Source organism: Magnolia sinica, chromosome 1 (genome assembly GCF_029962835.1).
Source record: "Magnolia sinica isolate HGM2019 chromosome 1, MsV1, whole genome shotgun sequence".
Lineage (NCBI taxonomy): Eukaryota > Viridiplantae > Streptophyta > Magnoliopsida > Magnoliales > Magnoliaceae > Magnolia > Magnolia sinica.
The window spans coordinates 8,244,714-8,272,440 of NC_080573.1; the positions used below are offsets into that span (position 1 = coordinate 8,244,714).

General features: G+C 40.4%; 1 protein-coding gene across 2 annotated transcripts; it reads right to left on the reverse strand.

The window, feature by feature from the left end:
* Window positions 1-200: 200 nt before the first annotated feature.
* LOC131238669 (autophagy-related protein 18f-like) lies at window positions 201-15,422 on the reverse strand. Of its 2 annotated transcripts, none has more exons than XM_058236293.1 (8): window positions 14,701-15,422; window positions 10,119-10,580; window positions 9,237-9,668; window positions 7,103-7,339; window positions 6,149-6,982; window positions 5,843-6,024; window positions 1,584-1,951; window positions 201-569 (listed from the first exon to the last, which is right to left on the reverse strand). In XM_058236293.1, exons 1-7 carry the CDS (start codon window positions 14,914-14,916, stop codon window positions 1,585-1,587), a joined length of 2,730 nt encoding a protein of 909 aa, XP_058092276.1. In that variant the 5' UTR covers window positions 14,917-15,422; the 3' UTR covers window positions 201-569; window position 1,584. The 2 variants fall into 2 exon arrangements, with proteins under 2 accessions (XP_058092276.1, XP_058092283.1); XM_058236300.1 differs by having other exon boundaries at window positions 5,858-6,024; window positions 14,701-15,420.
* Window positions 15,423-27,727: the final 12,305 nt, after the last annotated feature.

Consider the following 27,727-nt stretch of genomic DNA (forward strand, 5'->3'; position numbering starts at 1 on the left):
GCTCACCAAAGATTGGTTCTGCAATAGGTTGAGCGAACCAGAGGATCTTTGATTGGACGATTGCCTGAACAATGGAATCAACTGCACAAAGATAGTCTAGAGAAGAAGAAGAAAAATAAAATAAAATAAAATAACATGCCTATTGGCAACAAAAGCAATGTCTTCAACCCCCCGAATAGCAATTTCTCAATTACAATGGGTGAGAGCAAGTATTAAAATTAAATTTATTAATAAATAAAGAACACAATGCTAACAAATCTGACCACTTTGGCCTCCACTCCATTCCTAGCACAAACAACACCAAAGTGCAGCCACCTGGTAAAAGGGCTCTATACAGAGATAGTGAAACAGAAGCTATCGTTTTGTTATCATTTACATCATACAGGCGATTATTGAAAATATATATTGAAGAATCTGTTATTTACAAGGTCGCCAGAAAAGGAGTTCCAACACCTTAATATCCACAGTTTCGACATAGTTGATCCCTTTCTGCTCTCTACATGCCATCCATCATCATATACAAACACTGGTTAATAGTCTCCTGTGAGAACAAAAGAATTGGTGCACACCTGAGGAATACAAACAAAACAATGTCAAACCATGCATCGCCTGTTCCCTGCACCTTCCAGATTCTAATCCAAGATACAAAATAAATAAATAAATAAAAATAATTAAAGTTGGTGAAACAGGAATCAACTTTGACTAGATTTAGTGATTTTGTTAGGCAGATATGTGTAATACCCAAATTGGAAACATAGTGAATGGTAAAGGTGGGACAGATTCAGATACTCCGATGTGTGCATAATATCCCATTGTTGTGTAGCAATTAGATGCCTATGGCTCTATATAATATCCCATTGTTGTATAGCAATTAGATGCCTATGGCTCTATATGCTAGGATGGGAAGGCAGCTTTTGAGAGGTTAAGAGCAAAAAAAAAAAAAAAAGGGAGAATCAGAAAGATTTGTTGCTTAGCCAAGTTGGAACAAATATTTCGAACAAGGAACAATATGATGCTTGGTGGATAGAAAAATGTCTTGTTGTTCAGCCAAGCATTGTAAGTAGGGCCCACGTATGGTAATATCAGCCATTCATCTGGCAGGGCTCCAAACTCTCCTATCAGATGGGATAATCCAAAACCTAACATCTATTCTACCAGATGGGTTGGTACAAGCCCTAATAACTCTTCGAGTCAGATGGGATGGTCCATCATGGGATGTCCACATCCAATTATGGCCACATCAGATAAGACCCAATTGGTGGGTAACAAATGGAGAATTTCAGCAAATGGCCATTTAACCCGGGTACAATTGGATGGTTAGCTGTTGGGGAGACTTGGGGTATCTCCCATCCATGACGTGCATACCATACGCACCATCTGGATCCCCAAGTACATTGTATTGTGCTGAACAAATTGCTTGATTGAAAATCATATATTTCCACATCAAGGACATTTGTGAGAGGAAAGAGCCAACCCAGCTTGCCACCTCATGAACTGCCCAAGTTGGTTGAGTTTGATTTGGTTCAGGGACCTAACCAGTCCATTTCGAAATTCAAAATTTTAACAATTGATCAACGGCTTACCTTAAACTGACTCATTATCACCATCCTCAAAGTGGGTCTCCATCTTCAGGCTCTGTTTGTTATTTACAAGCTGGAGCTGGGCCTCCATCTTCGGGCTTTCTCTGTTATTTACAAACTCGAGCTGAGTCTTCATCCTTGGGCTGTCACTGTTATTTACAAAGCCTTGAATCGATTCAGTCGACACTCGGAGACAGCCCCAACCATTTTCTTCAATGCCATTGTGAGGCTCCGCAACCACTGCAGCACCTTCAGGCATGCCATCAAATGAGCTACAGCTGCTTCGCTGCGAAAGCCTCCCATCTTCTGACAGACCAGGCTTCTGATGCAGCAGTGATGGGCCATTCCGATGGCTATCTAAAGAGCACACCCTGAGTTTAAATAAATTAATTAGAAAATTACACAGAAGCTCTCACTCTCGTAGTTAAAGCAATAGATGAGGAAAACAAATGCAAGGAGAAGCAGAAGTAGAGCTTAAAAACAAGACAGTGGATATCCAACCCTGGCTATCTGTAACAAGAGAGTAATTGATATTTATAAATTGCTGGCCAAGGAGAAAGCTGTACACTATCATTAACAGATATTCATACCCAGATATTGGAAAGTCAGTAAAGCGTTAAATGTTGCTGTAACTAGCAACTTTGTGCCAATAGGTTAGAGCAGAAGTCATGTAAGTTTGAGACCCAGGTTTCCATCCCAGCCTAATTGACAATGATAGAATGGCATGCTAGCTCCATGTGCACCTCCAAACTCGCACTCTTGCTCCAGCTTCCTAGCTACGCATATTTGCTAAAATGCACTTTCCACTTACCTAGGCTTATGACATGCATACAAGCCTCTTAGCCAATAGAATTGATTCTTAAATCTCAAAAAGAAATAATATTCAATCTTACATTCCTACTCTTTAAGTTGAAATCCAGTCATAACCATGCACATCATTAGAAAATCAGTCATAATTTAAATGGGAATGGAATTACATCATCCTGAGTTCATTGGAAAGCAAACTCAATAGGCTTTCAAATGGTACCAATTTCACATTATTCCATATCGTTTGATACCCCAAACATGGGCTGCAAGATAAGTGACACAAATAGTTAAGATTTAATTCTATCTAGATAACTAAGATCTAGGAGAAAGTCTCTCCAAGGGAAATATGTTGAGTTGGGAGTCACTCAGTTGGACTCTTCAAGTGGGCCCACTAATCACAATCACCGTTTACAAGGTCAAAGAAGCGTATCCAATGCAACAAAAATCTAAGCCTCAGGATAGTTCAATCAGGTGCTGTACAAAAATCAACAGTGGAAATTGGTTTGGCCTAGATGCAACCCATATCAAGTTTCCCCACTCCCACACTGAAGCTACTGCCACTCCCTTCATGCTTCGAGCAACTATAGATGTGACCTGAGGTCAATATTGAGAATCCTGCCATCAAAGACCTCATGAAAACACCATAAAACTTTGCGTATTTGGATGGCTATGGTTGCATGCAAATTTGTGGCCAGCTTAGGCACCAGACGCATGGTCAATATGGTGATGATCCACCTAATCATGACAAGCAGAAAATGGGCCCGCTCCATTAGATTGAGCACACCCTCTGGATACCAGAGATATTAGAAACATGGATCAACGCCAAACACCATTGAGCATGAACTAGATCTCACAAGCGGGTTGCTGGGGCCTACTCCAGGTTGCTATGAACAATCAACAACCCCAATCCATTCTAGCATCAAGATCAAATGGACACACACGTAAATGATGCAAACATTCTAATTCCACATGAGGACGCCAAGCTTGGAGTGGTCTTTGTCCAGGTACCTGTTGCATGGTATGACTCTCATCTTAGTTGATATTCTGATCTTAGTTATTATCTGCTTTTGTGAGGGTGTAGAGACAGTAGTTGGATTGAACAAGACATGCATTGCAGTCTATAAGGCTATGCCACACATACAATGGAATCAGCTATAGTTGTTTTGATTTTCTTCAAAAAAGCTTGAGATACCTCAGCCATTTTCTCAGCATGTAGCTGAAGGTGAATGACCTATTCTCATTGACCATCTTGCAGAATCCATTATGCATGGAGCTGACAAATAGCCCCTGCTAACTACTCGGATGTCTTCTTGTTGGAGTTTTCCTGATAGTTGTTTTGATTTTCTTCAAAAAAAGCTTGAGATACCTCAGCCATTTTCTCAGCATGTAGCTGAAGGTGAATGACCTATTCTCATTGACCATCTTGCAGAATCCATTCTGCATGGAGCTGACAAATAGCCCCTGCTAACTACTCGGATCTCTTCTTGTTGAAGGAGTTTTCCCGCTGGCGTGATCTCAACCTGTGAAGCTCAGATATTCAGTGTTGACTTTTAGTTGTACTCATTGATAAAATCTTTTGGTTGCAACCCAAAGTGCCGTTCCCGTGATGGAAAACAGGCTGCATCAGTTGGTAGCATAAAAGTGCAACCAAGGGAAGCCCGAGCAATGAATCAATCAAACAACCATGATCTCAAGATTTGTAAAGCAATCAATAGCTGTTCTTGATTATCACCAAGCAACAAACAATGACTTTTGTCAAAGCTCCATAGAAATCCATCCATAGTTGGCTCTGATACAACATGTAATCAACTTTACCCAATTTCGCAGGATCACTATGCATCTGATTCATGTAGTTTAAGAGGCAAGCACACATACCCAGATCGTTTGGTTGTTGCACAACTGTTGCATGCTCCAAGATCTCTTGATGTGCATGATGGCTCATGCTTGATCTTCTGCACCTTCACACCCGGATTGCAGAAAAAGGATTCCAGTGTTGCGCATGGTTTGGGGACCGAGACACTTGTATATGATAAAAGAAGGGAGAAGTTGAACCCATTGCAGACTCCCTCTTCAAAACGATATCCACACTGATGACAATTCCACTCTTAACTGGGCACCGCCATGCGATAGATAAGGAAGCATTCTCCCATTGCAAACTCCCTCTTTACATCTTGTTGCATGTGATTACGTTATGGTGGGGCCTGCCGGCATGGCCATAATCCCAAGTCTAATGCCCAATATGATCTAATCCAATCCATACCATCAATCTATGGAAGCCAACGCATCGGGAAAACTCTAATATTCTCCCAATTGGGTCAAACAAGTCAAGATTACATTTCGAAAATGATTTAAACTAGGTCATCAAATAATATGAGCAACACATGAGCTTAGGTCTCGTCCATTGAAACCACCAATACAGGTTCATGGCAGTCATCACAACATTTAATCTTGGCAAAGTGGCACCAATCACTATCACAAGAACTAACAATCCCAAGGACAAAGAACTTAAGTACAAAAGTGCAATATGGAAATTGCACGTCAAACGTGATCTATATGTGACAATTCTAAGTGGTCCTACCATCTCTACAAAGACACTTTTTGTCTCAATGAGACCAAAAACTCTGCTCACTCATAAGCCATGTCTTTTAATAGTGCATAGTTTTAACATTTCAAAAAACTATGCATGCAATATTTTGCCCCCAGCTACTCTCATCACTTATGGTAGAGATAAATGAAACTATAGTTAGCAAATTAATGAGCCTCACAAAAACTATGCTGACAACTACTTTGATTCTTATAATAATCTGCATTGATTACTGGTGACTCACATTGTACATACCACAATCAAGTACTACACACATGGTGTGCCGTAAAGGCCGTTACGAGGCTGTAAAGGCCGTTACGTAAAGGTAACGGTGGCAACCGTTACACGTTACAGGGTCGTAACGGTTGTAACAACCGTTATAGTAAAAAATGACCCGTAATTGCCGTTAATGGCACGTTACGTCCCCTATAAAGGCCATAACAACCCCATAATTGTCTGTTATGGGGAATATACAGGTTTTGCATACTTTTTAATCAACATTACGGGGCAAATACTGGTTTTTCAGGATTTTTTTTCCAATAAAAAAAGAGACCGTAACGGCCTTTACGGGGGCCGTAGCAGCCATTACGACCCGTATCGTAAAGGTAACGGTGGTGGTTGTTACGACCACCATTACCGTTACAGAACACCTTGACTACACATGACTGGAATCATCAATGAGAATCAAGCTAAAAACAATTTTAACTGTTAAATAGCAGCCTGTTCCTGGAAATTTATACAAAAAAGAGATCATCTGGAGGAATGAAATACCTAAACCATAACCAACAAGTAAAACTGACACATGTCACCCACAAGTTACCAAACAAATATACCACAAAAAGTAGAGAAAATGAAAATAGAATCCACATACAGGACCGGAGTGCACCTTGATTGTTGGCATTTGGGTGTCTGGAGATAATCAAAGACTGGTACCAAATCTTTTGATCGAGCTTCAATCATGCGAGTTGGAACCCTTTCAATCTCAACCTCCCCACCCAAAACCTCATCACTGTCCATTTTGATGCCATCCATCATCATCACGTGAAAGTATATCTGGCAAGAAAAATACACTATCAAAAAAAAGAGAAAGTCCACCACTGGAAAGCGACTGCAAGCAAATAAAAAATAAAAAAATTCACTTATCGAAACACATCATTTCTGCATTTCATAAGAGTACCTGTGATTTTGCCCACAATGGGACACGAGCTGGATGCATCTGCAATTCAGCCTCGGAGATATACAAGTGATGTTTGTCCTCGGCAATTTGCTTCACATTTCTAACCAAACCATTATCACTAGGATAGACACTAGCCCCCTTTCTTGGCCCTTTTGGAAAAAGTTTACTGTTGTCACCATTCGCATGTTCACCATAAATGTCAACATTGTCTTCTCGTTCTCTTCGATTCTGTCTTTGACAAACATCCCATTTCTGAAGTGCCTCAACAACTAACCTCACATCAGCATCTGGTGCTGATTCGTAATGTGCAACGGTTAGTCCTGAAACATCAGCAATGGAATCCACTCCAGTAGATAGACGCAACACATACTGTATTATACAACCTGAAGGTGAGAACACTAGCAGGTGGTGCTTTGTCCTTGATGAGCTAGTATCTGGATACACACCCTTGCCTTTGCAATTGTGGAAGGCAGAAGCAATAGCCCCAGAAAGGGAACTTACCCTTCCAGTTGCGGCTGCTGCAGCACCGGTTACGGTGCCTCTCCAACCATTATTTCCATTCTTTATTCTGCTTACAACAGATAATGTGACTGGGGGGCCAGATGCACACAGACTCTGTGGATTGGGTTTTGATGAGACCGTGCTAGGTGGCCAACGAACTGCATGCTTAATCGACAAACCCGATTCATTGCTGCCATTTGTCAAACTAAAATCATCTGTCTGAAGATTTATGGCCCCTCCTGATGGTGATATTGCAAACAAATGGCTTGTTCCCCTCGAGGAACTGATCATAATCCATTGGCTGTCATCACTGAAACTGATGTCTTGAATAACCTGATAAATATTATGATAAAATGAAGTGCTTTCTAAGCGCAGCCCAGTTATAGATTAAAGAGAGAGAGAGAGAGAGAGAGAGAGAGAGAGAGAGAGGAAACAAATCAAAAGTATATCTACCGCATTTGTGAAGCCACGTTGCAGCCTGTAAAGATGCACATGAGATCTGGTCGCATCGAATCCTGATGAACTTCCAAGGGGAGAGGGCATAATTCTGAAAACATTAATATTATGACCTTGAACTGAGGCTGTCACCAGTAAGGTCCCACTAGGATTGAAACATAATGCTGAAATAGGGCTTCTGTGAGCCCTAAACTGAGCAACAACTAATTTGCTAACAATATCCCTGATGATGACCTGCAAAAATTAAGAGAATCTTTCAATTGTAACACTTGTAACCAACATACTCTGAAACAACACAATGCAACCAGTTTCTAGCAGGGTAAAAGATAGCAAGCAATGAATAGTAGAAAGCAGGTACTGGATTAGTTTTTTTTTTTCAAAAACAATATCATAATCTTATGTTGAGGGGACTCAAACCCTAATGCTACCTCGAGACCAACAAAAGAGATGTACTTTAAAGGTGGTGAAACCAGTGTATTAAATAGAGCCCGTAGCGTAGCGTTACATAGCATACCCAAATAGCGCAAATCCCATGTAGCGTACGCTACAGGGGTGGTAGCGTGTAGTGTAGGTAGCGTATGCTACATTGCACAGTTTGTTTGTTTGTTTTTTTCTCTTTAGTTTTATGTATGTCAAAAAATGTAAAATTCATATTATAAGAAAATCTTATAATGTAAAATTGAAACCAAATTAGCTTTATTGTTTTTAACTTAAAACAATGGTGATTTCTTTATTAAAACATGTGTCGAACTCGCAACATAAAGATGACTTAAAAACTTAAACTGAAAAGAAAAGAGTTCGAAAGAGGGTTTTCGAAAACCCCTTTCAAACCCTAGCCTCTGACACAACTACTCATTCACTTCTTCAAATCTATCAATCCAAAAGGCCATTGAAGGGAATTTTTTGGCCAATCATTAAAGCCTACAAGATAGTCTATTTGCTGTATTTTGAAGAACATTGGAGCTTAAACAAAGGAGACATCAGATTTCCCACTTTCTGCATCCATATGGCTACGAAGTAGCAAATTTCAGATTTTTGATTGATTAAATCTCTTCTTCAACCTGCAAGAGAAATGTTCTTGCCCCTTGACGAGTTCATTTTCATTTAGAATGAATGTTTATTAGTTATTTTGGGTTTTTTTTTTTTTTTTTTTTCATTTTTTTCTTTTCAAAATGCTGCTTATCATGCAATATTTGTAGGATAATGTTGGTATGCAATTTTTTCATTTTCTTTTCTTTTTTGAGATGGTGGTGGGCATTGTTTTCTATGGTGTCACACACTTGAGGCCCACTGAGGTGTACATATGGGTGGATGTGCATTGTTTTCAATGGTGTGGCCCAAGTGGTTTGCTTAGAAAATTGTTGATGTGATAATTATTTGATTTCATTTATAAATGTGGATTAGCTTTTAATAATTAATAATTAATAACTTGTTTGGACATGCTTATACTTGAAAATTTTTTAGGTCTTTTTATATTTTTTCCTTACTATTTATCATATTTTTTCTATTTAAAGAAAGAAAAAAAAAAAGTATCATATGGCTTATGCTACACACTATAGAGGGCTGAATGCTACGCCACATGCTACCGCTATTTAAAACACTGGGTGAAACCTTACCAACACTCAACAGGTCAGAATAAAGGTGAATTAATTTATGAGCACTGGTAAGGGTATTAATGAGAGCAGTCATGTCTGTGAGATCATGGCTGTTTATCTGGTGGATCTCACCGTGTATATACGGGATCCCAAAATCAGGCTGCTTCAGTCATCAGGTGGACTGCACATATATAGTGGATGTGGACAGTTGCTTGATTCTTCTTAACATTCCATTTCACCCACACTACATGTGGTCCACCATATTACCAGACCGGCTTGCTTCACATATATGGTGGAGCCCACCTGAAATACAGTCCAGATCTCGTACTCACGTGCCATTTGGGCATGTGTGTGGAGAGAAGGATCGATGAGCAACCCTTTGACATGCAGCGAAAGTGACTGATAAGTGCTAGCAGAAAGAAATAAGCATTAAATAAAATAAAATAAAATAAGGGCAAGTAGGATGCATCAGAATATGAATATAGAGTCAGCCTGTTCCACGCACCCACGCATAACAATCAAGACATGATGCTTACCGTTCCAACATTTTCAGCATCAGGCAAGTGTCCATTGCTGGTGCCATTCGTTTTCCCATTAAGATTCCCTGCTCTTACGGAATTATTGCAATCAGGTAGGAGCTCTGAGCAATACCTAGACAACTTCTTATATCCCACATCTCCAAGGGTCACTATACCAGCAGCAATCTGCTTAGTTGATTCTTTTGCATATTGAGCAACCAAGCTCCCATTTGAAGGAGAGGTTGACAAACTTGCATTAGAAGTCAAATGTTGTGGGCTGACACGAGCAGTATTTGAAATCGAAATGGGACTTCCAGTATAAGCCAGCCACCTGGGTCCCACTGCAAGTGGTCCATAGCATACACCTCCAGAACCAGTGCATCCCGAAACTATAGGGTAAGTAAGAATAGTATATTCTCTTTCCAGTGTTGTAGCATTGAAACAATGGATCTGCAATGGTAATCGCTTTAGTCAAGCTGTTACTGCAAGGAATGTCTATAGAAAAATTATTAGACCACTGCGCGTTTCACGGCATTTCCTAAAAAGTGGTGACATCTGGCGTACACATGACATACATGTAAATAAATACAATCATAATTGCAGTCCCTGTCATAGGAGCCTATCCCAAAAATCGCACTTATCAAAATGGAGGGGAATATCAATATGGACCATTTGTGGGCCCTGTTGTGGTTTGAATGCAATGGCCAATATTGGATAGCCAAGGTTGTACAATAAGAGTGACTTTTGGGATATGCACCATTCACAATGCTCTGGATTGCCTTGCATGTATGTCCATGTGTATGCTAGATGAGTCACCACCAGATAAGAAATGTGGACAAAGCACCAAGGTCTAGAGCAAAAACTAAAATTAAACAAAACACAGTACACAGGTATACATACCTGAGCTGCTTGAGAAATAGCCACAACTCGAGGACTGCACCTTACTGAGTAAATGGCTGTTCTGAACTTCAGGACATGCACATACGAATGTGATCTTAAGGAATAAAACCGAACAACAGTGGGCAGGAAATTTCGATTTCCCATCTCATGGACACTGTTAACACTCCCATTACAGGGAGACCCAGGTGCATCTTGAATATCTCCACCACCAGGAGCTCCATCACCAGCCACAACTAGCAGTGGGCGTACATTTGCAAACTCGTCTGCTGATATCTTTGATGTTAATGGATTTGGTTGCACTTGCATAAAAGAAACAGGGCCATCATGTCTGGATACCAGCTCACGCACATCATCAGCCTCCTCGACATCCCAAACTTGGAAGCCAGACCTATAGCCCAGCAAAAGAACTCGCCGAACAATGTCCGCCTCAGTTTCTAACTTGTCAAACCCAGCCCATTGCACCTTTTGCATGCAAATGGAAGGTATTATCAGTAGAAGCACATGTTGGAATTGACAAAATAGTTTGAAGGTACTATCTTAAACAAGGAAGAGTTCTAGATGCAATATGATGGCATCATGGAGAAACATAATACTAAAAGAAGAAGCTAGCAATGTATTAGCTAAATCTATATTAGTAGTTGTCATCGTCATCATTATAGCCTCATCCCAACTTTATAAGATTAACTTTAAAATATCTTGTTTCACCAATCATTCCTATCCACTGTCATCAAAATCCTACAATTTACAATTTGAGTTGAATCTTGAGCAAAACGATTTGAATCCCACCTTGAATCCCTTTTCATATGAATCCTATGATTCTATGATTTACAATTCAAATCCCGATTTATGATTCACATTATACTTGTTCTCTTCTAATTTGAGCTTAGCTTGGCTTTCATTATGTTTTTAAGTTGGTAGGGCTTTAAGAATTGTTTATAAAAGATAAATTATTTTAATTGTTCTTTATAAGAAATTAAATGATATATATTCTCTTTAATGTTAAATCATGGAGCTTTTTTTATGATTTCTTACTTCTTAACTGGTTGAAGCACCAAATTAATGTATGACTTATCTGGAATGTTTTTATGGATGGTAACGATCATATGTTGACTTATATGTATTGTGGAATGATGTTTAGAAATCAAAATATCCTTTTTCGTCGGTCTACAGTATCAATTGCCTCTTTGTCCAACATAATTCTACATTCAATAATGGTAACAAGAACATAAATTATTAAAAGGATCCTTGTATCTTTTTTAAAGGAAATTTCTTTAAAGATAAAAAACTAAAGGAAAGATAAGAATACTTCAACACTATTATGACATGGTATTGCTTGGTGCATATTGATGGCAAACAGATAATTGATGAGTTTTATTTTTTATTTATTTATGTTTTTCATATTTTTTAAAAAATTTTAAAGAAAATTACAAAACATCTTATGATTTACGATACGATTTGCGATTCAATACAATTCAACCCCTATTACGGTTTGAGCAGTGTTTTAAATAGCGGTAGCGTGATGTGTAGCGCTTAACCCTCTATAGCGTGTAGCATAAGCTACACAATACTTCTATTTTTTAATTTAAAAATAAGACAAATATAATAAATAGTGGAAAAAAGGGAATATATATATATATATATATACATATATGCCTAAAAGATGATTCATTGTTATCAATTATAAGCATGTTCAAACAATTTATTAGTTATCATTTATCAAAAGCCAATCCACATATATAAGCCAAATCAAATAATTATCACATCGACAACTTTATAAGAAAACCACTTTTAATTAATAATGCCTAATTGGACCCACAAGTCACAATTATGAAAAGAAATAAAAATTCTATAGGTTAAAAGTATTAAGTGCAATACAAGTGTCACATTCCTCAACATTAGATACAAAGAAAACATGAAAAAAGTAATCAAAAAATAAAATAGTAAAAAAAAAATACATTGTAGCTTACGCTACACGCTACATAGCTGTAGCGTATACTACAGGGGATTTGCGCTATTTAGGACGCTACGTAGCACTACAGCCACGCTACTCTATGTAGCGTACGCTACGAGCGCTATTTGAAACACTGGGTTTGAGACATGATAACGATTTTGACAACATTATTCCTATGGCCCTATACGTAAGCGAACAATGTCCATTCTCACCACCTTGATCCAAGTCTTGTTGGTCATTCTCTCATCCTCTTTCTAGACCCTCCAACTCTAATCAAACTTCCCCTCCTTACAAGGGCTATATCTAGTTCTCATAGCACAAGGCCAAAAAAGTTCAACCGGCTCTAATGGCCTCATTCTTGATTCTATCATTCCTAATCTCTGAATCCATCACAACATGTTCATCTTTGCAATGCTGATCCTTTGCTCATGTTCCCTCCTAATTGTCCAACAGTTTACCCATATAGTATAGCCACTCTAGAAGTTCCATTGGCATTGCAGTCATCACATAGCACTCCAAATGCACACCTCCACGTCGGAAACACCCCTATCTATCCTTTTGCCCAGATAACAAATCGCTTTAAGGAATCACTAGCTATCGATTCTAAAGCTTCGCATTTATAACCATTTCAAGTTGCATTCAAAACAGTCTTGGTTCTACAGATTCTTTTTAACCTCTAGACTCTAGAACCTTCCTTAGAACTTCCATTCTAGCATTTGCCCCCTCCCTAGCATTTAATCTCTGTTCATTAGACCATTACCACTGTGTTTAAACATGCTTTCATGATCATGATCACCATCATTATAGCCTTATCCCAACAATTAGGGGTCCACTTTACAAATCCTATCTCACCGAAAATTCGTATCTAAGGCCCTATCAAGGATAAGTGAAAAAAGCCTGCACATCCCTTTTTTTTAATGGATAACGTCAAAGTTTATCAGAAAAGGAAAAGAGTGTGAAAGAAAGGGGAATAAATCCCGAATATATAGACTACTTCACCGATCCTTTAGCCAAGGTGTCGACAATATCGTTGGCCCCCTACCTAGACTAGTAAATGAAATGTTTCACCTAGCAGATATTTGCTAATATGCAAATACCATCAAGCATTAGTTGCCCAAGTTAGCCACCATCCACAATCAGATATTCCTGGAGAAAGACGACAAAAATATGCATACACCTTATCTCAGGGCAAAGATTCTGCTTCTTCTAATTCATCCACTTGGCCAGGCGGATAACATATCTTTTTTAAATCAGCAATAGAAAATTATTAACAGATAGAAACAACGACACTAAGTATGGAGGCAATGGATAAGTGTCACCAACATGTAAGGACTCATGTGCCACTCCTTTAGCCAAACAATCAACCAATGAGTTGGCTTGGGGTGGAGAAAATCCCCAAGCATCACCAATATCATCAGTAATCAACAACTCCCACTCCAAATAGAAGCATGTTACAAAACTAAGAACCATCAAGATTTAACTTCCAGAGTTTCATAGGTGGGCAATATGACTTCATCTTCACCCTCAGTTTTTCCACTCAAAATTGATAGGCTGCTTCACAGTTTCTCTGAAGTGAATGCTTGAAGAATAAACTCTGGATGAATGTCTCTTGCAATGAGAGCAAATACTCTTCTGACTTTGTTCCTAACCATACAGACACCATCCAAAGTCACCATTAAGGCTGTGCTTAGATGTAGTTGTGGGAAGTGAATTGCAATGCAACAAGCAAATCAATTTAGTGGAAAAAACCAAATTATAAGTCCCTTTATTAGTGTTCAAATGAGAAAGCAGCACTCAAAGGCTCAAACTGCAGTAGCATACCTTCCAAGTCCATCTCATTGGAGCCTAGTCTCTCCACACCGCTCTACTATGCTAATCACTTGGATTCAATTCAACTATGCATCCGCAAACACAGCTTAGATTTTTAAAAGATTCTGATTCTTCATCCCTCAAATTATGTCTAGAGAAACTACACCATACCAACTCATTAAGAACCCCGAATTAGACACTCCTCAAATTACCTGACGAGACACTAGTCCACACCAACTCATTAAGAATCCCAAATTAGACACTCACTCAAATTACATGTAGAGACATTACTCTTCTTCTTTTTTCTTTTCTTTTGTAAAACTACCAGGGATTGAACCCTGGATCACTCACATACACTACACTGTCTCTAGCAGCTCATCTCACAAGCTGGAGACATTACTCAATTGTCACACGAGGAATTCAAAAGCAAGAGTGCCTTTGGATGTGCCAACCAGTTCATTTTTATTACTAAATTCTCTACATCATTTCAAATCATGCGCCGTGAATCAAATTTCTAAACGTTCATTTCAATTGAAAATCAATTGGTTTCTCTCAATTCCAACTTGAAGGCAAAGAAATTGCAATTTGGAGCTCAGACCCTCAATTTGAATGCTAAGGAAATCACAATTTCCTTTTTTCCACTTTATTAGACTCATAAACACAACTCAATTAGAAAGTTCATCCAAAAGCAACCTAAAATTCAAATATTTTCTCTCTAATAACTCTCATCCGCACAGAGAACTAAATTATAAAAAATGATAACAAAATCTGATGTCTAAATCAATTGAAACAAAAACCATAACAAGAAAACCAAGCAATTACCTGATCACGGCTGCCATCTTCCACCCGCTCAGCAATCGAAGAAGCAACCGACACCCCAGCAGACCGCACCGTCGAAGCAACACTCGAGGCCCCGGACGACATGATCCTCAAGTAGCTCGAGAACGCACGCAACGAGCTTGGAAAAAACCCATTACTTCGCCCAGACGACGATGACCTCGGAACACCGCCCTGTGGTTTCTGCCCATCGTTCCTCATCCCCCACCCCAAAAAACCAAGAAAAAAAATATACAGAAAAACCCTCAGAAAATTCACCCAATTCGACTCTAATCATAAGCACAGGCTGTTTCTTTCAAAATCCTTTCTTTAAAGAAACAGCCTCAATCCTTCTTAAACGAAAATCTCCATCTATTTACAAAAAGATAACCCTAGAAATTCAAAAGTAAAACAGAAATCGAGTTTCTGATTTTCTGGAAGAAGTAAGAAATGATATTTTTGCTTCTCAGGGGTAGAATCGGAAGAGTAGGATGTTGAGGGAACTGGAAAACCGGTGACAGAAGAGTCCGAAGGCGGTTTTGGATCGCCGGAAAACCGCTAGATCTGGAAAGCGGCTTTGAGAGAGAAAGAGAGGTAGGAAGATTATTGCTTTGGGTCTGGGATGGGATAATGAAATGATGAGTCTTTGTTTTACGTCTCTCTCTCTCTTTTGTTTTCTTTCTTTTCTCTCTCTTCTTTGAATTTCGTTGTTTTGATTTCTTGGTTTTTTTTTTTGTTTTTTTTTTAAAAAAAAAAAAAATTTAATTTTGATTTTCTTCTTTGAATGAAAGAGCAAACACCTTTTCTTTTTTCTTCCTTTTATTTTCCACACGTCTTCGCTGTTGTCTAGTTGTGATGGACTGGGTCGACTTTTCTTAGTTTACTACCATTTTAAAAAGTTTGTGACTTGGTAATTGTAGTTGGAGGTAGTTTTATGGAAATCTAAACCGTTCATATTTCTTAATTTACAATCGATTGAGACCAAAAATTTTACTCATTTACTTTTGAATTTAGGATCTCATTTTTAGGTTAGATTGTGTTTGAAAGCCTTATATTGGACGGTTACGATTGACTAATTAGCAGAATTTTCTATTATGATTTGGACATATGGGTCCTACAATTTGGATGGTCTGGATTTTCGTACGTATGTGCCACTTGCAAAAAGGATGAGTCACCACCATTTTGAAAGTGTCGGCGAATTAACAACAGAGTCACGTCATGCAGAGATATCGTCAAGCGAATTTCACCGCCGGTAAAAATGGGGAGTTTTGGTTTGGTTGGAGTTACAGAGAGGAAGTTGTTAATACTCTGATCGTAAATGATGTTTGATACACAGGCGCTTGGAAATAATGTACTTTGCGTATACTAACTCAAATAAAACCGACTAAATTGCAGAAAACAATCTTATAATTTATAGAACGCCGAATATATTGTTGAGCAAATCTGACTTCTGATGCGTTGAAATTTGTTTGTTGAAATAAGGGCATTGAACAGCTTTTCATTTTCAACCGTTGAATACATGCCTACCAATCTGATGGTTAGATTATCAAATAATCATAATTATTGTTTTTTGATGCATCTAATGTAGCAACCATAATTCTAAACGGTTTAATTTCAATTATTAGTATTACATGTATGAAATTTCTAAGTAATTTCCAGGTGACGGCTTATCATTCATTACCCTCCGCCAGAGTATCGAATAGTTTCTCTCTGGAATTTGCGCGTGGAAACATTCAGTCAGATATTTGCGAGAATATGCTGATATCACATACTTTTGATTGATCCGTTCCATTCATCAAATGAATCATGTGTTTTCCACGCTTTTGAAATACCCATCATCGTATTTCGTTCAATATTTCAGATGTACTGACATAAATAAGAAATCAATATAAAAAAAATACTAACAGCGAATTTTCAACATAATCCTTTAAGATGAATGAACATTTTTTTTTCAACATAATAGAATGAATAAACTATGTTGAATGGTCCAGATTCATCGTACATGTATATCTTGGGCACATATCCTTGGAATTAATCATTTTAATATTTCCTCGCGCGAATCCAACAGTATTTTATAACCCGGGAGACGAAGCCTTTCTAGGCTGGGAAAGGAATCCGAGGAGGAGACAGATGGTTTAGGTCGAGGAATTACAAATTACAGCGCACTCGGAACGGAAATTGGAAACGGGGACCCGCGCGAGTGTTCATGTGAAGGGCCTTAGCGAACATGTGACATCATCACACGTGTATGAGATATGCTGTCCATTCATTAAGTGAGAAGTAGAGTACATATGACCTAACCCTAGAATCAACCCCGTCTACTTATCCAGTGGGACACAGCTGTACTCTTAATTCAGACCGTTAGTTATTTTCCCAGACAAGTGCAGGTCAACTTATGGGAAGCGGATTGCCTCTTACCTAATCCGTCCGGGCAGAGATATGCGGGGGCTACAGTGATGCAAACGTCTTATCGATGCTGTTTATCCTTAATTACATATCATTATACAATATTAACCCAACAATTAAGGAAAATCAAAGCTTAAGTGAGCCACAAAATGGAGATTGAAGCCCCGCCATTAAAAGTTTCTTGGGAGCTCACAAGTTTCGGATCAAGCTGATATTTATGTTTTCACTTCATCCATGTCTGTACGACTTTGTTAATAGGTTGGATGGTAAACAAACATCATAGTGGCCCTTAGAGAGGTTTCAATGGTGGGTGTTATTATTACCTCTGCTTCCTTTGGTGTGGCCCACTAGAGATCTGAACCTGCTTCATTTTACGGATCATGCACTGAAATGATCTGTTAATAGGTATGGACAGCATGGATAAGACGTTTACGTCAGGGTGGCCCCCACAGAGCTTTACCCAAACGGATTACCGTCCGGGAGAGGTAGGACGCAATCCGCTTCCTATCTTATGAGTCCTTCGTACTCTATTTTTTACACTTTTCAAAGATAACTAATTTGGAAGATACATATGTTATATGAGTAAACTATGTTTAAGATTTTTTAAAATATTTCAAGCACTACCATTGTGAAATTACAATTAACATAAAGTACTACATGTTCTTAAGAGACGAAGCGTGACTGAAAAGGTAACACGGGACGTGGAAGAAAGCATTTAGATAACCAATGCAAGGAATTTTATAAATAGTAAAGGATTTCAATGAAGCCAATCCAATCAAACAAACAAATCAAATATAAATTTCAACTATCTTTTGTGTTCTTTAGTATAATCAATTTTTTATATTCCTTAGTGTAACCAGTCCTTTATAATCCTAAGCATAACTAGTATTTTAATCTTACATTTGAAGTAACGGTAACCTAAGTCTACACTCATATATTGGACGATTCTCTTAGCAATAAAAGCATTTCTTCTTTCGAAAAGTTGCTTTTGCAATTACTCTCTACAATTGATTGTAAGTATTTCATTTTTGTTTGCTTTTGTATTTAAAAGTTCTTTCACATAAAACATAAGGTGTAACCCATTCTCGGAGGACGAATCCTACCCTCCAATTAGGGTTGTACATGAACAGAGCTAGCTCGCTTGACTTGACTCGAAAAAGCTCGATTCGACTCGGTTTGAAGCTGAGTTTGAGTTGAGTCGAGCAATTTTTTGAGCTCAAAAATGAGTTCGAGATAGCCCCAGCTTGACTCGACTCAGATCGACCTTAGCTCGAATCGAACCAATTCAATGACTCGGTTACTTTGATATTGATGTTGCTCACGAAGTGTTTGATGAAATGACTCGACAAAGTGTGGCTAGTGGCAAGAAAGGCATGTATATGAAACAAATATCCTTTTTTTTCTTGATTTTTATATTGCTTAGAAGGTGTTTGATAAAAATTATTGCAACTATTTTACATACAATGAGATTTTGAAGGTGCAGTCCAGGTGTTTGTGAAAATGCTGCACATGCAAACTCAGCTCGATCTTGACTCGAACTGGCCCGCGCTGCTAATTGAACCGAACTGAGCTGGCCAATCAAGCTTGAGGACTGAGCTGAGCCGAGTTCGAGTTGAGGTCAGCTAGTGGCCGGCCGAGTTGAGCTGAGGCCAGCTTAACTCAATTCGACTCGATGTACACCCTTACCTCTAATAATCACCTCATTATTTAAAATATATCTTGCGAGTACTTGAACGAGTGATTGATTTTCTCAAATCTTAGTCATATAGGTTCAATTCCCACGAATCTACCCAGCTTAACATGCGGTGGCAAAGTTATTCGGCTGGAATCGAGCTGCATAGCAGATTCTAACACACAGTAACAAATACCACGTGTGATTGAATTCTACAACCGGGGGACAACAAGGTCAGTTGTCGGGAATTTGGGCCAGAGATTTCATACATTGTTATCCAGCCGATGAATGAACCGAATCTTTCACACGTGTTGCAGATTGATGTGCGTGAGGCGAAGTCACTTCACCATCTCACTCGCAAGAATGCGAATAGGGACGGCTTCGGCTGAACTCTCACATAGGCACACGTGTGGACGGGGGCCGTTTTCAGGATGGCAACAACATCAATATACGCTGAATGTGGACAACTGATCAAATTTCATGTGATTTATTTATTATCATTATTTTGCTGCATGCAAGTGGAGCCCACCAATGAACGGCCCGGATCTAGGCCAAAAAGACCATTTCACGAGTCCGCTTTCAGGATGGCTATGGGCGACCATAGCATTCTCTTGTTTCGCAAGTGTGTGAACTATGGAACATTCATCAGGTGGGTCCCATGAACATCCATGGCTCAAAAAATTTATTGGTATGATCAATTGGGCCACATTTGTTTGAGAAAATGAACGGTTACTAAAAATGTACAATCAAAATCCACCGTGCATTTATATATCTGTGTGTGGGCGTTTGTCTCATCCATGCCATCCATCTAGTTTAAAAGATCATTTTAGGCGATGAGCCCTAAAAAAGGTAGATTGAAGGCTCAATTGGACCACACCACAGAAGTAGTGGGGATTGAAAGGTGGCCGTTGAAAACTTTCTAAGAAAATAGGAATTTTGAATCAAGCTGATATTTATGTTTTCCATAGTGCATGTGACCTTATGAACAGGTTAGATGGCAAATAAACATCACGAAATTTTCAACTGTAGGAATTCAATCCCCATTTTTTCCTGTGGTGCAGTCCACTTGAAATTTCAGTCGACCTGCTTTATGGGCTCATCGCCTAAAATGATCTAATAAAATGGTTGGACGGTGTGGATAAAACATGTACATCAAGGTGATCCCCTAACAAGACCCATGTATACAGCTCAATCAAAACCGTTGAAATTATAAGTGCACTTCTACAGGTGTCATAAACCAAAATCATAATGATAATACAATCCTGACCACATCCAATCACTGGGACCTGACTAGTTGAATTTCAGCTATTTGACCTTTCTTCCTTGTAAACATTTATCTGACAGACCCACCTGGATGACCATGCCCCAAAACTCTCCCAAACTGGAAGATCCTGACCACCAATTTTGATACTTTATCTCGTTGACCGTCTATTTAAATTTGAAAATTTGCAAGGTTAGGATGGTTTTATTCAACAAATTCGGGGTTGGCAATAGACAAACGGTCTAGATCACTGAATTAGGGGCCCCACTAGTTCAAATCTGAATATAAGAATCAAACTCCGCATATTCCTTTTGGAGGATGATATATACCATCTCCTACAGGAGTAAATGCTTCTCACCATTGGTAGTTTTTCAACTGAGCACAGGTGATACCTGACCATTGAATGGTCGAGATTTCACAGGCGGTATGTAGCAGCGTGTGGAACGAGGTTAAAGGAATGGAATATGGACCAATTATCAAGAACATCCAATTTTATTGATGAAACTTTCATATGAAGAATACCATTTTTCTCAACATTAGAAACCGGTAAAATGTTTGATTTTTCTCGAGTCAAGAAAGTATTTCAAATCATAGAAAGACGAAACGCAGGGTGACGTAGAGTAGGTCGTGGACACTTTTTTGGTAAAGATGGACGGGAGAAAGCCCGATTGGAGACAAGTGATCACGACGGTCAGAACCCTATCTCTCTCGCAAACGAATGAGTTATGGTATAATATATGATTTTGAAGTAGGAGAAACTATTTTAGCCAACCAACTAGGTATGCCTGGTTGCCCACACCAGATTTGTGAGATTCCATTAGATTTACAGTCGAAATTTCATTTTATTTTCATTTTTACTATATATATATATAATAAGTTTTAGTTTGATCATAACTTTTGATCCATTGAGTTTTAGGAGTCGTGTCCATCGTGAAAATGGCTAAGAAATATTAGGAGAATATAATGGTTAAGCTAAATTAGACACTATTTTTGGCTGAAAATCAAAAAGTCTAGTAGAAATCATGATGTATATAAGTAGTAAGTTTACCATTTGTTATGGGTAAAAATAGGCTGGTCATAAGTATGAAATTGGTTTACACATCTGTACACGTCATATGGTTGGCTAGTGTCGGTCATGACCAAAGAGCTCCTCAATGATTAGAAAGCGATATTGTTGTATTTTATCGTACGATGCCAAGCTCTGTCATGGCCTCATTTATGCCCAAGCTACTAGTTAGATCCTTTGGAGAAGCCTTCGAAGCACGACCCCATACAGGACTGAGCACGCCCTGCTCAGATACTTGTGAGAGAGCTCCTGTACTGTACGATAAGATGAAGAGGATGGTAATCCCCGATTTCGTTTATGTTCTACTAAGGAATGAAGCTTGGCTTGGTCCTAGTGCTCGGATACAACCTTTATGGGCAAGTCGGTAACCTACTCGAATGTTAAAGGGAGCTCGACCACGGCCCATCAGAGAGTCCAGGTCAGGAAACTCCTCCTCAGGACGGTTGTATAGGTCAGCTAGGATGCTCAAGCTCGGTATCCTACTACGTATTTCTTCTAATTCCGACCAGACTTTATCATCATTGGAGATCTCGCGAAATGGTCAAGAAACATACGCTGAACGCACGCCCATGATTAAGGGGCGTTCCTATCTACATAATCAACTCCGCGAGGCTATAAATAAAACTCATCCAATGGCGAAAGGTACACACAACTCTACGCACTAAAACCCTAATACTCATAAACCTAAATTCTCTGTTTGACTTAGGCATCGGAGGGTCCCATGTCTTAGCCAGGGTATCCATTGTTGTTCTCCTTGTATAGGATCTCCAAGGCGCAGTTAGGATGATCAGATTTTTGCATCAACGGTTTGACGCCGTTTGTGGAAACAACATCAAAACTGCTCTCACCTTACTAGGGTTCTACAATGGTGAAAAGAAGGAAGAAGGCTCTGGCCACCATTGCTGTTACGAATGCCCCAGCTCTACTAGAATCGTCTGTAGAGAAAGGTGGACAATCCTATCAGCCATGAGTTGATTCCGCTCCAGCGGCACCAGCACACAGATCTCAAAACCGGAGAGGTCGGCTCCTCTCTCTGGAAAATTGGGTCGAGACTCTTAACAACAACATGAACCAGCTAATGTGGATCTTAGAGGGATAAAACCCCTGTGAGGCCCGTATCCTAGCCCGTATCGTTCCGTAGGCTTCCGCGGTCCTCCTAGTCGAATTCCGGCTACTTGCGATGAGTAAATAGCAGTTGTGCGCGATCCTGAGCTATATCCTGTATTCTAGAGTCGGCTCGACTCGAAACTTGTACCCTAGCAACCGCGCCGTCTCAGCGGTTCCGATGCCGCGTATTACGCGCCAAGGCGATACCCAAACCAGGAGATGTGGACCCGGGTTTAGTTCGAGGAAAACGCCGCGCATTGTGAATACCGAGGGAATCTCTACAATACATCACATCAATCCATCAATCAATGTCAAGTACTACATCCCATCCTCAAGTACAAGCAACCATTACCCCTCTCTTACACAAGTACCCTAAAGTCAACTCTCCCCATCACCCATCACTTACTCACCCATCCTTCTCTCTCTTTACATCACATCTCTTTCTCATCTCTCTCTCATTCTCCCAAGCAACCATGGGAGGTGGATGTTGAAGTTCTCCATGAGAAAGAGTTAGGTGTGACCCACCTTCGTACCACCCAATCCAACCCTTCAAAATTGATCTCGACCGTTGAATCGCATCCCTTGGAGCTCAGGAGATTAAGGAGGCTAGAAGATTTGCAAACGGCGGGTAATTTTTGTTTGGATTTGATGAATTGAGGGCCATATATGTAGGACCCATCTTGATGTATGCATTGTATAGGGAGGGCCCATAGTGGCGAGGTCCCTCCCCTTCTCACGTCTCTCTCTCTCTCTCTCTTTATTTCCTTTCTTTTATGATATGATGATATGAGTATATGGCCCACCTGATCGACAATCTGGACTGTCCAGATTTTCTAGACGTCTGGTGAATGGGGCCTGCCTTGCTACCCAATTTGGGCCAGCTAGGATGGAGGGAAACAACAAATATCAGCATTTTCGATGGGCCTAATCATGGGGTATATGTTAATCTGGACCATCCAGATCATGTGGACCCACCTTGATCTCCACCGTCAAGTGGAAGGATGGTGGGACCCCCCAAATGTATTGTTTCCTCCAGCCGTCCATCTGTTGGAGCGTGTGAACCCACCTGGGGCCCATAGTGGCTGGAGCACAACACGTAGCAATGTAATTGCTGTAGTTGGTGTCAACAAGTTTGGTGGGACCCACGCCATGATGTATTTGTTCCATCCACACCATCCAGATGATCTCGACGGTGCTGGAGTGTTTGGACGGTGCAGTGGTGCTGCCCTCCGTGATGCATGTGTTTCTTCAACATAGTCCAGCGGCTGTGGGGCCCTGTATTGATGTATGTGCTGATCTACACTGTCCATCCAAAGGGGTCCCACGTGATGTATATGTTTTATATCCAGGCCGCCCATCTAGGGCTGGATGCTAGATCAGATATAATGATAATGTTATATAATACATACACACACACACACATATATATATGTTGTGGGCCCCACGTGGGACCCACCTGCTATGAGCACATTGGCTGGTGTATCTCATCAGCTGGGTCTATGGGCCTCCATCATGAGGTATTGTTATATCCAGACCGTCCATCTATGTGGACCCCATCGATTATGTGTTATATCGGGACTCCACCTTGGTGTGTGCACTGTCCACACGTGGACACATGGGATTCCACCATGATGTATGCGTTTCTCCTAGCCATCCGTCCGTTGTTTTGGATGGTGGGGCCCACCTTATAATATGTTGTACATCTAAGCCATCAGCAACTCGTGCTGCTGTTGACATTAGCAGTTGTGGGCTAACTATGAGGCATGTGTTTCTCCCATTGTTGTGGGACGCACTATGATATATGTGTTTCAACCATGCTGTCCATGGGTCCCACGTGGGGACCACAGTGATGTATTTATTTCATCCACACCGTCCAGACCATCTGGACGGTGCTAGACAATATTTGGACGGTGTTGATGAGCTGGACAGTTTCCAGATGGTGCTAATTTACTCGGACAATGTTTAGGCAGTGCTGATTTACATAGACGATGTTTGGACGGTGTTGATCATCATTAGTGTGTTGTGTGGGACTCACCATTGATGTATTTATTCTATATCCATGCTGTCTATCAGGTGGACCACTGCAGAAGACAGTGGAGATTGAACTCCTACCATTGACACCCTTTTTGGGTTACAGAAGTTTTGGATCTATATGAAATTTGTCTTCCCTCTTAATCCAAGTCTTTGTAACCTTATGACTAGATTGTATGGAGAATATGGTGGGCCCTACCTTGATGTATTTGTGGCCCATCCATGGGGCCCACTCGGATGTATTTGTGGCCCATCGATGCGGCCCACTTGTAGATGGTGCCGTCATTGGTGCGGTCCGTAAATGCGGCCCACGTTGATGTATCTATGACCCATCCATGAGGCCCACCTTGATGTATTTGTGGCCATCCATGAGGCCCACCTTGATGTATTCATGGCCCATCCATGGGGCCCACCCGGATGTATTTGTGGCTTATTGATGTGGCCAACTTGATGTATATGAGGCCCATTGGTGCGGCTCATTGATGTGGCCGACTTGATATATTCGAGGCCCATGAGATGCGGCCCATCGTGATGCGTATTAGGCCCATTAATGCGGCCCACTTGTTGTATTTGAGGTCATGGGTTGAGGCCCAATGTAATGTATATAAGGACCATGAGTGAGGCCCAATGAGACGTATGTAAGGCCTTTGTGTAGGTTGAATGTGATGTATATGAGGCCCATTATGATGTGAGATTCCACCATTATGTATGTAATGATATTTTTGGCGGCCATGTCTTGGAAGCAATGTTGGTTAAATGTCCACATTGATGGGCAATGATGTTTAAATGTTCACATCGTGACCTTCCCTTAGGCCCTTTGTTGGAATAATTCCGATTGTTGAGGTCGATTTCGATTTTCGAGGCCGATTTCGATTGTCGAGGCCGATTTTGATTATCGAGGTTGATTCTGATTATCGAGGCTGATTGTCAAGGTCGATTCCCATTGTCAAAGCCGATTCCAATTGTCGAGGTCAATTTCGATTGTCGAGGCCGATTCCAATTGTCAAGGCTGATTCTGATTGTCGAGGCCAATTCCGATTGTCGAAGCAGATTCCAATTATCAAGGCTGATTTCGATTATCGAGCCCGATTCCGATTATCGAGCCCGATTTCGATTGTCGAGGCTGATTTCGAGGCCGATTCCGATTGTCGAGGCCGATTATCGATGCCGATTATCAATGCCGGTTGTCGATACTGATTATGAGTATAGCATCATGATACATGCCCATACGCATCATCTGCATGTTTGTTATGAGATGTGGTTGACCATTGCATATGTCATTGAGCAGGTTGTTATGTAACTCCCTGATAGGCGGAGATTGTCTCACATGAGCGCATGGTATGCGCAAGATTGATGCATGACTGGATTGTATGACTCATGTATCTTGCATTGTGTGTTGTGATTACTGTACGCCCTAGCGACATCAGGGTTGTAGCCTCCACAGACATATCGTCGATAGCCAGATGGACACTGAAAATATGTTATTAGCATCGGGCTGCCATAAATAGTCCTGGGTGAAAATCTCTTAACCTCCGAGGCCAGGAGATGCCTCAACGTCGAGACCGAGTGGATATATGAGTACCCGAGTGTCGAATACCATTGGGCCACATCTCTCACTGTGTCGTGGTCGGTTGGGAAGGGGTGTGGCCTTACCCGCCCGAGGGTAGGGGCATAACTAGGCTGAGTTTGATCAACTCGTGATTCGGTCCGCTATCGACGTGCCGAGAAGATATTGGTTGACTACTGGCCAAGCTGATAGTGATGTCTCTTCCATTTGCATGGTTGCGCGTCCAGTGGACGGCGATTGCATATAAGTGTACTAGACCCCAGTGATGATTTCAGAGATGTACAGTACTAATTTGTGGAGCAAGAGTTGCATACTCACTCATTCATTCATTCACTATCCACTCGGGCTAGTGGTATGCAACTATTTGTTACGTGTACCTTTGAAATGGTCAGAATTTTGGTTGAGGCACGCAACTAACTTAAGATCAGGAGTTTACCACATTGAGTCTGACTATCCAAATTAGGTATGAGACTGGTTTGGATAGAAGTCCCTTGTGATGGGCCTCATAGCCTGCGATACTGCGTACTATCATCCCGACTTTACACCCCAGCATGGTTATTCCATTCGCATCGCATATTACATTGCATCTACGGTATATGACATTTTGGGTTACTGTGTTTCTGCATTTATATGGTCTATATACGGCTGACGGTATTCGTGAACTCATCAGAATTTTATATTGCATTGCATCCTCGGCATATGATATTTGGCTTTTTATGACTCATCATTTGTATAGCTGATCTGTATTGCGTACTCTAATATTATTTGACTCATGGATTTGTCAGTATTTCCGCTTACTTTGATATCGTATGATTCATGATCTTACCAGTATTTTCGATATTGTATGATTATGACATTGTATTGAATACTTGACACTTACCTTGTGCACACACTTACACCACCCTCTAAGCTTTCTATAAGCTTATGCATGATAGATGCGTGCAGGTGATATTAGGTTGCAGCAGTGTGGAGCTTGGAGCATGTAGTTGACTTCTGGAGCTTTGATTTTAACATATGTATTTCCCTTTCAGCATTGTATTCAAATATTTATATTAGTGGATATGTGATGATGATGTTGCCTTTGTAATTTGGGTAAACTTGTGGTTATGATTATTACGAGTAAATGTGCATTAGAAAATCCTTTTTATAGGATCACAGGATTAGAATCTGGCATATAGACGTTGGGAGCCGAGAATGGGGGTACTACGGAGGCTGTCGACACCGGATTCGGCGATTGAGAATTTTGTGAGTCCAGTTTCCGAGTTTGGGGCATGATAACCCCCCTCCGGGCACAATGCAAAAGTTGGTGCTGCCACCGAGCAATCCTGACCTCCATGCAATCCCCCAATTCAACAAGTGGTTAGACCACACTTAGGACAGCCCAGTCAGATGCCTGCCCGAATCGCAAGGACAATTACTCTCCTCGCTTTCGACTTGCGTCATGCACTAGAGAATCGAAGGCGTGGAAAAACGCCTGAAGCGGTAGGAGAAATGGAGTTCCTTGGGAAGCGAAACTTAACAAGCTACGAGGTCAGATTGGCGATATATGTGAAGTCTATCGCTCACATGTTCTAACCTCTATAGAAGCGATGCTAGAGGAAACCAAACCACCGTTCACCGATGACATCATGCAAATTCAGCTCCCACTCAGGTTCAGGATGCCGCAAATGACTCTCTGCCTCGGGTCTGCTGATCTGGCAGAGCATCTAGAATCCTCCAAAGCGTAGATGGAACTTTATGGTGCCTCAACCTCAGTGATATACAGAGCGTTCTCCTTAACTCTGTCAAGAGCAGCCCGAAAATAGTTTCAGCAATTGAAACCGAAGTCCATCAACTCATTCACATATATCAGCAAAGCCTTCGTTACCAACTTCATCAAGGAAAAAGAAAGGTGAAAACAAGCAACTCACCTCTTTAATATCA

Coding starts and splice junctions, on each gene's coding strand:
- LOC131238669 (XM_058236293.1), bottom strand. CDS start 14,916: ATGAGGAACGATGGGCAGAAACCACAGGGCGGTGTTCCGAGGTCATCG. Junction 7,340..9,236: donor ATGCTGAAAATGTTGGAACG/GTAAGCATCATG, acceptor TAATTTTTGCAG/GTCATCATCAGGGATATTGT. Junction 1,952..5,842: donor TCAAGGTGCACTCCGGTCCT/GTATGTGGATTC, acceptor ATTTAAACTCAG/GGTGTGCTCTTTAGATAGCC.